Source organism: Pyrgilauda ruficollis, unplaced genomic scaffold, assembly GCF_017590135.1.
Source record: "Pyrgilauda ruficollis isolate IOZ18807 unplaced genomic scaffold, ASM1759013v1 scaffold48, whole genome shotgun sequence".
Taxonomy (NCBI): domain Eukaryota; kingdom Metazoa; phylum Chordata; class Aves; order Passeriformes; family Passeridae; genus Pyrgilauda; species Pyrgilauda ruficollis.
The window spans coordinates 2910494-2922918 of NW_024526377.1; the positions used below are offsets into that span (position 1 = coordinate 2910494).

The 12425-nt window shown below is 46.8% G+C and overlaps 1 protein-coding gene across 4 annotated transcripts in view; it reads left to right on the forward strand.

Moving 5' to 3' along the window:
- Positions 1-12406, forward strand: part of INPP5B (inositol polyphosphate-5-phosphatase B) — a 14711-nt gene extending 2305 nt beyond the window's left edge. The window contains exons 1-18 of one of the 4 annotated variants that reach the window (XM_041479435.1): positions 1335-1554; positions 2214-2307; positions 3206-3376; positions 4103-4204; positions 4582-4696; positions 5297-5413; positions 5727-5914; positions 6421-6532; positions 6694-6803; positions 7659-7794; positions 8294-8404; positions 9037-9199; positions 9353-9588; positions 9779-9892; positions 10203-10287; positions 10620-10747; positions 11611-11722; positions 11974-12406. In XM_041479435.1, the coding sequence (XP_041335369.1) occupies positions 1530-1554; positions 2214-2307; positions 3206-3376; positions 4103-4204; positions 4582-4696; positions 5297-5413; positions 5727-5914; positions 6421-6532; positions 6694-6803; positions 7659-7794; positions 8294-8404; positions 9037-9199; positions 9353-9588; positions 9779-9892; positions 10203-10287; positions 10620-10747; positions 11611-11722; positions 11974-12098 (2244 nt within the window). In that variant the 5' untranslated portion in view covers positions 1335-1529 and the 3' untranslated portion in view covers positions 12099-12406. Of the gene's footprint in view, positions 1-1334; positions 1555-2213; positions 2308-3205; positions 3377-4102; positions 4205-4581; positions 4697-5296; positions 5414-5726; positions 5915-6420; positions 6533-6693; positions 6804-7658; positions 7795-8293; positions 8405-9036; positions 9200-9352; positions 9589-9778; positions 9893-10202; positions 10288-10619; positions 10748-11610; positions 11723-11973 lie in introns of those variants that run through there. The other 3 variants (XM_041479434.1, XM_041479433.1, XM_041479432.1) reach the window with 3 other exon arrangements.
- The last annotated feature ends 19 nt before the right edge of the window (positions 12407-12425 follow it).

The window sequence follows — 12425 nt, forward strand, 5'->3', positions numbered from 1 at the left end:
GGCGGGGCAGCTCCGGGGCAGCTCCGTGGCGCTTCGGAGCTGCTGCCGAGCTCCGGCCGCCGGGGCTCCGCTGGCTTGGCCGCCCGGTGCCCGCCCCGTGCGCCCGGGTCGGCTCCGCCGGGCGGGCCGCGCTCTTCCGGCGCCTCCTCCGCTGGCTCCGCCGGTGCTCGGTGGCGTTTCCCGCTTTGCAGAGCGCACGTGTGAGAAGATTCAGAGCTAAAGTAATTCCTGGAAGTCAGTGTGCGGTTCAAGACTTGAGTGTTGGAGTTTTGCTGTACCCTGCTGCGTTTAGGCTGGACTGCTCTGGTTGCATGAAGGATAATTTAATTCTCCCCTTCGGACGCTAAGCATGAATCCTGTTTATCCAGGAGATATGATACATTTCCCTGCTGTTCTGTAATGTCACTGCACGTTTTTAACATTAATGCCTTTATTACTGCTTGGATCTCATTTAACTGCAAATCCTGTGCAGTCAAGACCTCCTTTACTCTCTGCATGTTGCTCTGTATTTCTGTGCTCAGTTCAATTATCGAACAAGGCCATTATTCCTCTTCAGAGTGCTACCATATAGATCCCTCTGGCTACAGAAATCTGTGGCTAGATATAAACATATCTAAGAAACAGCCCTTTTCCAAAGCTAATCTGTTTCTTAGAAGAATCCTACCTAAAACTGATTTCTGCCCATGAGGTTGGAATGCAAGGTGTGATGCGTAACTGATCTTTGGATCAGGCAGCAGTTGTGACAGCAGCAGGGTCACACATCTTTCCATTCTGCAGTAATGCCTTCTGCACACTGGCGAGTGGCATTGACCCATGTAGGTAATAAAGCCTGGGAATCTGCTCTTTTATGGCACAAAAGTAACCATTGTCCGTTGAGGTGAAGGTTCAGGTTGGTTCCTGTCACTCACTCTCAAGGGATGTTGCATGGTTGTTAGTGGGAGAGCGTGCAGAGGTCCAAAGAGCAGTAATTGAGCTCTCATTGAACACCCGTGGAGAAACACGTCCCAGGCCCCTGGGCCCACACTTCCCAGTGCATCTCTGTGTGCTCCTGGTCAATTCTGCTTGACTCGAGCTGTGTGATCTGCAGTGAGGTTTCAGTCATGTGCTCTTCTGCGTCCAAGCTCTGATAAATCCTCTTACACAGTCTATTCTCAGAAGGCTCTTGGGCAGAAGAGGTTATCCAGGCTGAGAATTTGGCCACTTCTTGTCATCTGGTTTGTATCCCGAGGGCCTGGGTGAAGTACTGCAAGTTCTATTTCTGTTTTGTGCTCGTGTTCTGCAGAATGTTCTGTGACAGCAATAACATCTTAATTTTTTCTGGGTTGTGTTCACTGGAGAAGAAGCTCAGCTGAAATGTCTAGAACCCAACAGTCTTAACAATTTCTACATCATCATTAGATTTGTGTGCTGAGGAGCATGATTTTAAGGTTGCTGGTTTTGCATCTTAAACACAGAGACCTCCCCCAGAATCCTCTTTTTTAACTGTTATTTTGCAACTTGTAGGAGAAGAATGTTGTAACTGAAACAAAATGCTGAAAGACTGGTCAAATTTTGGTAAGGTAGTGTGATGTGTTAGTGTCACTCCTGTGGTTAGTTCGATTTGTGTGGTAGCAGCCCTGTTACCTTTTTAGGAATGTGCAGTTTGCAGTGAGGCAGATGTTTCTGCTGAGGTTCAGTGGGTCCCTGGTGTGACTCTTTATGACTCTCGAGGTGTCTTGACACCTGTGCCTTGTTGGGTATTTGCAGATAGGTAGAAACCCTTTAAATGGTACTGTGGGGTTTGTTTGTTTCCTTGTTTTTCACTTTCTTCGTACTTCCTGTCTTGCTTCAGAAAGGAAAAATCTGCTATTAACATAAATTTTTCAGATTCCTGGGGTAAAGCCCTGGATTTTGTGCTGCTAAGTCCTGCTTCAGCTTAGCTGTAAAGGAGAGCCAGCAGCAAGTGCTCCCACAGAGGACAGTGCTGCTCTCTGTGGCTCCTGTCACTCCTTCCTCTGCAGGGGAAGCTGCATCATCACACACTTGGGGTCAGAGTAAGCTAAATCTGTCAGATAGCTGAAAGAGAGACTGTGTGGTACTTTGTTTTTCCATACAAATCTAAATTATTTTCTGCCCACAGATTTTTGCCAGAGTTTACATAAGCATGTTGATAAATGGAAGAACACTTTGTGTTTAAAGTGAAACTTTTTGTTGGTTGTTTTTTTTTCCTCCAGAAGCAGTTGGTTCCGAAGGTGTCAAACAGAATGGGAAAAAAGCTGCAGTCAGTCAGAGCTGCAGCCATGACAGCACTGACAGAAGTACTCCCAGGTCAGTGCACAGAGGTGGGGGCTCTAGAGTAGCAGCCAGCAACTTTTTGAGATGAGAAGTTGCAGGTTCTAGTCAAGAGAGAAAAAAGTTCAGCATAAGCATACTGTCAAAACAATAGTGGAAATTTCATTCCACTCCCTCTCCCTACAATCCTTCCAGTCCCCTGTTTGGGCATATTTTGGCTGTTTAGTGGGACAGGACCTGCTAGCATTGTTTATTTTGAATTCAGAGAGCTTTGGCTTAGAGCTGCTGTGTCTCATAGATACACTCTTAAAATGTTGCAGTTTCATTTTCCAGTTCCCAGGACTTTGTGGACCCTGATGCAAATCATTCAGAGTCTGTCCATGTGCTGTCCTTGGCACTGGTATGCTGGCTTTAAATTTATACCATCCAATTGCTGGTGGGAATTGCCAAGCTGTGGCATTATTCCTTTACAAAAGGAGTTTGCAGAGCCAGGAGACACAAAGTAAAACCACCTCTACCTCCACCCATTCTGGGCAGAATTGGAAGATTTCCACCAGGAGGTTTTCTAAACAAACACAGTTCTTCATTCTCTGGCTGAGGCAGAGGGAGATCAGATTTCCTTCTCCTTGCTCCAGTAAGCAGGGAAGATGTTCAGGTTTTGTATCATTTTCCAGGTGTGAGTAAGACCTGCTCTGCATCAACAGGCTGCACCAGGATGGTGAAAACCATTTGTTATTTTAGTTAAACTGCTTTTGTCTGGAGATCTCAACCCTGCTAAGAAATGCTCTTTTCAGTCTTCTTGGCTTATCCCAAATGTTACCTGTCTTTAGTGAACAGACAGAAAAATGTGAATTAAGGCCTGAGTGGCAGAAATATGCTCGTTAGGGTGTGGGGATAGCCTGGGCTTCACCTGTGGTTTTGCTTTCATTTGCAGGCAAAACAAACTCAAGCCTGAAGTGAGAACGGAACAGGTTCGGGCCTCCCGTGTCATGGCTTCCAACAAGGCCTCAATCTTATCAGAGCCAAAGTTTGGCCTCAGAGATACTATTGTTAAATCTCAGCTTTTGCAAATGCAGGACTCCTACACACACATCCAGAACTACAGGTAATGATCATTCCTCAGAAGAACTTACTTTTGTGGGCTGTAACTTATCATAGACTGTCAGAATAACTCATTTATTATTTTGTCCTGTGTCCCCACAAACATTCTGTAGAAAAGTATGATGAAAACTTTCCAGAACAGTTCTCTTTCCACGTTTAGACATGAGCAGAGCAGAATTTCATTCATGTCTCTGTCAAGACTTGCCTCATGGTTCTTGTTGAGGAAATGGCCTTTTTGAAATCACTTTTTTTCTGTGCTTATTTTAGACAGTGTCTGGAAATGCATCAGCTCTGTGCACTCCAGCCTTCTCCCTCTCCATTTCTGTCCACTGCTTATCCATGTTGTTGTTCCAATAAACTCATTAGAAAGATCTTGAGTGAAATATGTAATTAGGACCAAAACTTTACTGTGTTTGAAATCATTTTATGCATCTCATTCTGTGAATTTGTAATTTCAAGCTGCTACTGCACAGCTACAGCCTTATTTCTTTTTTCTTTAAAACTTTGTGTGTAACAACGTGTCCTTCTGTAAAAATGCATCTGTAAAGGTGCAGTTGTAATTACATAATTTTAGGGATTTAAACTTTGTCACCTTTCTTAATTTCCCCTGGCAACACGTTGGTTATATAGAACATTATTTACCTGGTTGACAGCAGTGCTGTTTCCTGGGCTCTGCAGGAAGTTTGCTCTCCCAGTTTGCAGCTCTGGGGTTCTGTCACTGTCTTTGCAGGGTTTTTGTGGGGACATACAATGTGAATGGTCAGTCACCCACAGAGAGCCTCCAGCCTTGGCTGAGATGTGATGCTGAGCCTCCAGACATTTACTGTGTGGGGTGAGTGTCTGTCCCTGGCCCACCCTCACTAACCTGGGCTGTGCAGGTGGATCTGTCACCCAGAGGAGTTCAGCCAGGACACCACAGGAATGTTGGCACTGGTGTAGTGCATGCACAGCTCCAGGGTGGGTGTGTCCACAGCCTGTAAGGTTTGTTGTTCTGGTAGGGTTTGGCCTCTCAGTGTTACAAAACCCTTAATGCCATTTGATGACAGTAATTTAGCTTTACATTTGACATACATCTACAATCAGCATAACTGAATTTGAGTTTTCAGTTTTAAATTTAGTGAGTATAAGCTGATTTAGTTCTTTCCCAGAGAAGGGGTTGGAGAGCTGTAAACAAGTGCATGCATCCATGGGTTCCTTCCTCTAACACAGTTTCCAGGAGCTTGATCTGACTAAAGAAGCCTTCTTTTTCAATGACACACCGAAAGAAGAAGAATGGTTTAAAGCTGTAACTGATAGTCTTCACCCAGATGCCAAATATGCAAAGGTAAATGTGGCTCTTGGGGAGGTTTGAGTGTGGAATCATTTCCCACTTGGCTCTCTTTTCCCTTTGCTTTCTCTTGTTCTCAGTGGCTGTGTCTTCAGAGGCTGTGCAGGTTCTATAGGTGGTGTTTCTGTGCAGGGTGCTGAGGCAGGGCAGGATGGGAAACAGAGCCAGGCTTCCCCACTTAAAGGGAGCTCCTGCTGTCTTGGGGAAGGAGAATAGGAAGTTCTGTACCTTCTTCCATGTCTGCCTACAATGTATGGTGGAATGAATTGTCAAGGTATTTTGGTAGGAATACTGCTTTTGTTTGAGCTCCTGCTCCATAGGTCTGCTTCATCTCTTGTTTCTGTTGTTGAAGGGAATCTCCTTCCATGAGCTTATGTCTGTGCTGTAGCTCTTGCTTTGGGCTTCAACTTCCTTGACTGATGTTGCTCCCAGGTCCTTCCTGGGCTGTGCTGCTGGGGCCTGTGCACTGTGAGCCCTGCTGGTGCACTGGATGATCCTGAAACTTTCTCTTTGGTGACCTGTGTTATGGATGGATGTGCCTTCTCTCAGCAAGCCTCTTCCATTGCAGCATTGAATGGAGCAGGGTCTGTTTTTCAGGTGAAACTTGTGCGGCTGGTGGGGATCATGCTCCTGCTGTATGTGAAGGCAGAACTCGCTCTGAACATCTCTGAGGTGGAAGTTGAGACTGTGGGGACTGGAATCATGGGGAGGATGGTAAGAATGGCAAACGTGCATGAGAAGGGCTGGGATTTGGAAGAGCCCCCCTCCTTGGATGCAATGGTTATTCCTCCACTAAGGGCTGCCTCTAGAAGCAGATGTCCTATCCCCATGCCAGCTCAGGGCACTGTGAGAGGGAACTGCCAGCTGTGCACCAGTGTTCAAAGCAGTAATCACTAATTAGGATTTTCAGCCTATCCCTTCCTCTGGAATTAAACACTCTGTCTCAAGGTCTTCTGGCTTGGCCACTGCTAGTGACTCATCTGCAGTGTAGAAGCTTCTGAGCAATGTCTTTGTCTTTCTCTTTCAGGGTAACAAAGGTGGTGTTGCCATCAGGTTTAAATTCCATAACACCAGCGTGTGCATTGTGAACTCTCACCTCGCAGCTCACACGGAGGAATACGAGCGGAGGAACCAGGACTTCAAAGACATCTGCTCTCGGATGCAGTTCTGCCAGTCGGATCCAAATTTGCCCCCTCTCACTATTGGCAAGCACGAGTATGTTTCCCATCTGGCTGTGGGAATCATGGCATGTGCAAGGGAGCACTCTGTGAACGTGCTGGGGGGTGAGGAGGGGGCCCAGTGCTATAAATGTCAGCTGAAGGGGCCAGAAAAGCTTTACCTGGTTTGGACAGGGCTCACCCACACAGTTCTGACGGTCACTTGTCACCTTATCTTATTTTATTCTCAAGCCTGGAGTGGGGATGGGGCAGGAATAAGCACTGACTTCCCCATCTGTGGAATTCAGACACTGTGGAGCAATAAGAGCACCAGTCATGAAGGGATAGTGACAAACACGCAGAACAGTGATTAATAATGGCAAAAAGAGAAAAGGTAGCTTCTCTGTTAAGTTTCCACTGTTGTTATTCCTGATTAGAGCAGCTCAGCAGAGGGGTTGTGATGGGGAGAGCCCCAGAGCTGCAGGGTGGAGCTGCTGTCCATGGCTGGCTGTGCTCTGGGGCAGCTTCAGGCCTCTGCACATTGTGATGTGTGTTCTCTCTCAGTGTGATCCTGTGGCTGGGGGACCTCAACTACCGTCTGGAGGAACTGGATGTGGCGAAAGTGAAGCAGCTTGTAGAGGAGAAAGCATTTCTGGAGCTTTGCCAGTATGACCAGGTACTGATGTCTCACCTACCTGCACATGGTGCCGAGGGTGCTCGGTACAAACCACACAATTCCTTGGCCTTTTCTGTGCTCATTGTCTCCCTTTTACTCCAGATGGAAATTGGGCTTGAGATTATCTAAAATTAAAATTTTCATGTTTTCTTCTTTTGTAGCTGAAGAGGCAAATGAAGGCAAATGCAGCCTTTGAAGGCTTCACAGAAGGAGAGATCTCTTTCCAGCCAACATACAAGTATGATGCTGGCTGTGATGACTGGGACACAAGGTACCGTGATTGTCTCAGATGTGATGCTACAAATGGCTGATGTTATCACTGAGGGAAATAAAAACAAGGCTAAAAGATATTGCAGGTCTAGTGGCTGTAAATAGGAACTAGTTGTGAGATTATTTCTGGTTCTCTCCCTTTGCTCCAAAATTCATCTCCTGTTTCTTGTTTTTCTCCCACAGCTATTTGTCAGATACTCCTAATATTTTTTTCCCAGTTAAAATCCTGTTAGATTTCCTCTTAGAAGTGATTCATTAACAAAGTTAATGAATCCTTTTAGCTAGTTTAATTATTTTTTGTCTGGCTTGTTGGTTTTTTCCCCAAGCAAAATTTTTAGGATCTCATTTTTGCTGATCTCTCCTGTACCTGCTCAGGTGAGACCAGCCATGGTTGATGTGGAGTCAGCTGTGCTGCTCTTCAAAAGCCTGTGAGAACCATCCTTCTTGTAATGCTCTACACACAGAGCAGCTCCTCTTAGCAAACCAGGAACTTCATCTGCAAGTGCAGAAATTAAATCTGTGCAGCTGTCAGTGAAAACAATAAATACAAACTTTAAATGTAGAGCCTTTTTGTTTTTCATGGCTCTCATGGTCAAAAATACCTGAGCTTTGTATGTTAATTGTATCTTGCACCTTTGAAGAAAAAGGAAGTAAAGCATGAGCTAGAGATACCTTATAGTAGACATTCAAAACGTTTTATATCTGTGTGAAGAAACTGTTAAAAATACCACTTTGGTAGAGAATGAGCTCCAGCCATGGGAGGAAAGCCCAGTCTCAGGGTGAGCAGTGTGCTGCCCTGTGTTGTTACTGCAGCTGCACTGTGCCTGGAAATGGTGATTTTTCCCCTGTGTTTTAGTGAGAAGTGTCGAGTTCCAGCGTGGTGTGATCGGATACTCTGGAAAGGGCAGAACATTGCCCAGCTGAGCTATCGCAGCCACATGGCTCTGAAGCTCAGTGACCACAAACCAGTGAGCTCTGTGTTTGATATTGGGGTAAGTGTGTCAGTGCTGGATGAAGTAACTCTGCTGACCTCATTCCCTGGGTGCTGATTTCTCTCTCCTGCTTTTCTGGCATCCAATAGAACAATGGCTTGAAAGGTGGGCTGGATCAGATACGGAGATGGGATTGTTGACCACACTGAGCAAGGGCTGTGTAAATGATACTGCAGTTAAGCTAGACAAGGTCTGAATATCTGTCAGTGTTCTTTGGGAACACAGTAGTGTCTTGTCAAACATTTTTTCTGAGGGAAAAAAAAAGAAAAAGGTTGATCTAGTACTGACTGAGTGATTCTTGTTAGTCATGGCAAGATCCTTTAGTGTTGGATCATGAAAAGATCGTGGAGATTAGTGCTCCAAACAGCTCTGCCCATTCCCTGTGTTGTATACCTAGTGTGCTGTTAAAAATCAAGTCACCTCCCATGTTTGCAGCTGTGTTCCAGCTGTCCTGCTGAGGACAGTCAATGCTAGCTGGTGCAGCGTGTGTCCTTTTCAGGTGAAGGTTGTGAATGAAGAGCTCTACCGAAAAGCCTTTGAGGAAATCGTGCGCTCCCTGGATAAGCTGGAGAATGCCAACATTCCCTCGGTGACACTGTCCCGCAGAGAGGTAGGGCATGGTCACGTGCCAGCACTCCCTGAAGGAACTGAGCAACCCTAGACCCCAGCAGTAGAAGATGGATCCTGGACCCTTGGGTCTGGTTCCAAAAAGTAGAATATTTTGACTTCCAGTTGCTCTCTGTTTGCAAGCCCTAGGAATCTTTGCTCCTATTTAGATGCTGGTGAATGCCATTCACAGTCCAAGGCTGAAACACAAGGTGTGTCATTCCCTGAGGTGGGAAGGGAGAAAGTAAAAAGGTGGTTTGTGACCCTTGCTCTGACTTGTGCTTTCAAACATAAAATGTAGAATTGTAAGGGTCTGGAGAAGGTCACAAACCAGCATTTGCTTTGTGTGTTGGGACTATAAAGATAAGCTCAGGAGACATTTGAGGCCACAGCTATCTCATTCTCAATTTTATTGTAGTTATTTGAGGGCAGCATTTGTTTTAAAGGGCCCCCTGACAGAAAGAACTTTGGTATTCAGAGTATGCACATGTGATCCTATGCAGTCCTGGAGGAGATGGGGGTGGGAGCAAGGGGTTAATCTATTTGTCTTTCTGCTTAATAATTAAACCACAGGACAGGAATTGCTGCTCAAGCAAGGTGAATTGGCTGATGATGTTGACTGACATTTGTTTCTAGATCCATTTTAAGGATGTTAAATACATGCAGCTGCAGGTAGAGAGGTTTACAATCCGCAATGGCCAAGTGCCCTGCCAGTTCGAATTTATCACCAAACCAGATGAGAAAACCTACTGCAAGGAGTGGCTGATTGCTAATCCCAGTAAGGGCTTCTTGCTCTCAGGTGAGCTCCTCCTTTTGTCTCATGTTCATGAGCTGATATTGTCCCCATCTGGCTTAGTTCCCTCTGCACTTCTGAGCATGCTGTGCCTCTTTGCAGGCTGTGGGTTTAATACTGGTTGTAACTGAGTCTGGTTTTTTTATCATCTTCTGGCAGATGCTGAGATCACAGTTGAGCTGGAGGTGTTTGTTAATAAATCAACAGCTACTCGCTTAAACTCTGGAGAGGAAAAACTTGAAGATATCTTAGTCTTGCACCTTGTCAGAGGGAAGGATTATTTTCTATCCGTAACAGGCAACTATTTGCCAAGTTGCTTTGGGTCTCCTATCCATACACTGTGTTACATGAGGGAACCAATCCAGGACATGTCAGCAGAATCCATTCGGAGACTTGTGAGTTAAAGACAAGATTCCCTTCCAAACACACAAGAGCATTAAAACTAGATGCTAAGGCCTGTCTGTTTTTATTAAGAAGTCTCAATTCTCAGGTATAAGCTTTGTGAAGTACTTTTGCCGAGTTGAATAAGAACTTGGCTAGCTACCTTTTGTTTGTCTCCCTCCTGCCCACACTGCCCTCCCTCAGACCCTGATGCCAGTAGACATGAGTGATGATCCTGCCCAAGATGAAAAGCCTATGGAGATCCCAAAAGAGCTGTGGATGATGGTGGATCACTTGAATCGCAACGCTTCCCAGCAGGTTGGCACTGGAAACACAAAACGAGATGCTTGCATTGGGTTGAGTTTTGAAGAAGATACTGGTAATAGCAATCACTGTGAGCTGGGTGTGTTTGGCCAAAGGCCATGGGAGATGAGTGGTCCTGATGCCCCAGGCTGTACTGTTTGGTGCTAGTGACCGTGTCTGTGTGTCCAGCAGTGTCCAGGTATCAAGCAGACTTGGGTGGTAACCACCAATTTGGAGAGACTTTCCAGGCTGATTATAAGGACATTGCTGTATTTACCCACAATTCTTCTATTTTCCTTGGACTGATACAGTGTTGTCTTTGCAGGAGGACCTGTTTCAGCAGCCAGGCCTCAGATCTGAATTTGAGCAAATCCGAGACTGTTTGGACACGGGAATGTACGATACTTTCTGTATCCTTTTAGACTGATGTCCAGGAAGGCTCGCTGTGCCAGAGCGCCAAAACTGAGAAAGGTTTTTAAGCTGCTGTCTCTCCTCCCGGGGTTCCTGAGCTCTGCATTTCCTTGTGGCTCTGTGTCATCCTCTGCTGAGTGCTGGCCATGTCAGTGAATGACACAAGTGCCCAACTGCTAACAGCAACAGCTCGTGTGGAGGCCAGGGGATCAACCCAAAGCTGTGAGCTGTGGGCAGTGTTCTGGGACACCTAACCCAAAGTTCATTCCTGTTTCAGCAGAAATAGGACCAGCCTAGGTCGTGCTGTGCTCTTCCTTAACCATTGGATCAGTGGGCAGCAACCACTCAGTGGCAGAGGCCCTGCTGCTGTTCCTGGAGAGCCTTCCTGAGCCTGTCATCTGCTGCAGGTTCTACAGCTCCTGCCTGGAGAGCGCCAGCAACTACGGGCTGAGCTGCCAGGTACTGCTGGCTGCCCAGGGACCAGCCCAGTTCAGAGGGAGGGCAGGAAACTGGCCCTCAGGTGACACCAGTCCCAGAGGATGGACAGGGAAACTGGCCTCTGGTGACACCAGTTCAGAGGATGGACAGGGAAACTGGCCTCTGGTGACACCAGTCCCACAGGGAGGGCAGGAAACTGGCCCTTTGGTGACACCAGTCAGAGGGAGGGCAGGAAACTGGCCTCTGGTGACACCAGTCCCACAGGGAGGGCAGGAAACTGGCCTGTGGTGACACCAGTTCAGAGGGAGGGCAGGAAACTGGCCTCTGGTGACACCAGTCCCGCAGGGAGAGCAGGCAAACTGGTCACTGGTGACACCAGTTCAGAGGATGGGCAGGCAAACTGGCCTCTGGTGACACCAGTTCAGAGGGAGGGCAGGCAAGGTGGCCTCTGGTGACACCAGTCCCTGAGGGAGGGCGGGCAAACTGGCCTGTGGTGACACCAGTTCAGAGGGAGGGCAGGAAACTGGCCTGTGGTGACACCAGTTCAAAGGGAGGGCAGGCAAGGTGGCCTCTGGTGACACCAGTCCCACAGGGAGAGGAGATAAACTGGCCTCTGGTGACACCAGTCCCGCAGGGAGAGGAGATAAACTGGCCTGTGGTGACACCAGTCCCTGAGGGAGGGCAGGAAACTGGCCTCTGCTACACCAGTCACCTGGTTTTGCTCTCAGTAACTTAATCCTCTGTTAATAGAAATGATCTGGAACTGGTGATTTCAGGTTCTAAAGAGCTGTTGGCACCTGCACACAGGGGGGTTTTGGGGGCAGGTGCAGCTGGAAGGCATTGCTGTGTCTGCAATATAAATGCTGGTGTTTTTCCCTCCTCAGATTATCTCTGACCTACCAGTGTTCCATAAAAATGTGTTTGAATATCTGATGGCATTTCTACGAGAGCTACTGAAGAACTCAGGGAAAAACCATTTGGATGTGAATATTCTTGGTAAGGCCTGCAAAATAACCCTCTGTCCAGAGGGGCTGCACAAAACACTTCATACCCGAGTGCAGCGATGGCTTGCAGTGCTTTGAACCTTTTATTATAAACGAACAGTCCACAGAAACGCAGGCGCGTGGGGAAGGAGCCCCGAGATGTGGGGATTATCAGCTTTATCCTGCCTCACTCCAAATGTAGGCTGTCTCCGCGGCTCCCTCCGTGTCCTGCCCTCACTGTGTGTCCGTGTGTCTTTCCCACAGCCAGCGTGTTCGGTGGTTTGTTGCTGCGGCCTCCTCCTGGCCACCCCACGCCCGACATCGCCGAGAAGAGGAAAGCTCAGCACTTTATCCACCAGTTCCTCGTGAGAGAAGATGATTTTCCATGAATATCAGATGCGGTTATATCTGACTTGTAGACATTGAATTACTGTAAAAAATATTTTTTTTGTACATTATACTGGCACTTTTTTTTTTTATATCACGGTATTTTATACAATCTGTGGCTTTTGAAAGCAGAGATCAGGCAGTTTGACCCCTGATTATGCTGTAAAGTACATAAAAGTTTCCCAATAAGCTGTATGTAGACGAGTTAAAAAATACCGAGAGAGCTGATATTTACACTGTATTTTATTTAACTTGTTAAAACCACGAGAGTTTTTAAGTCCCTGCTATTTAAATAAAAAGATCTTTTCGCGGCCTGTGCCCGGTGTCGC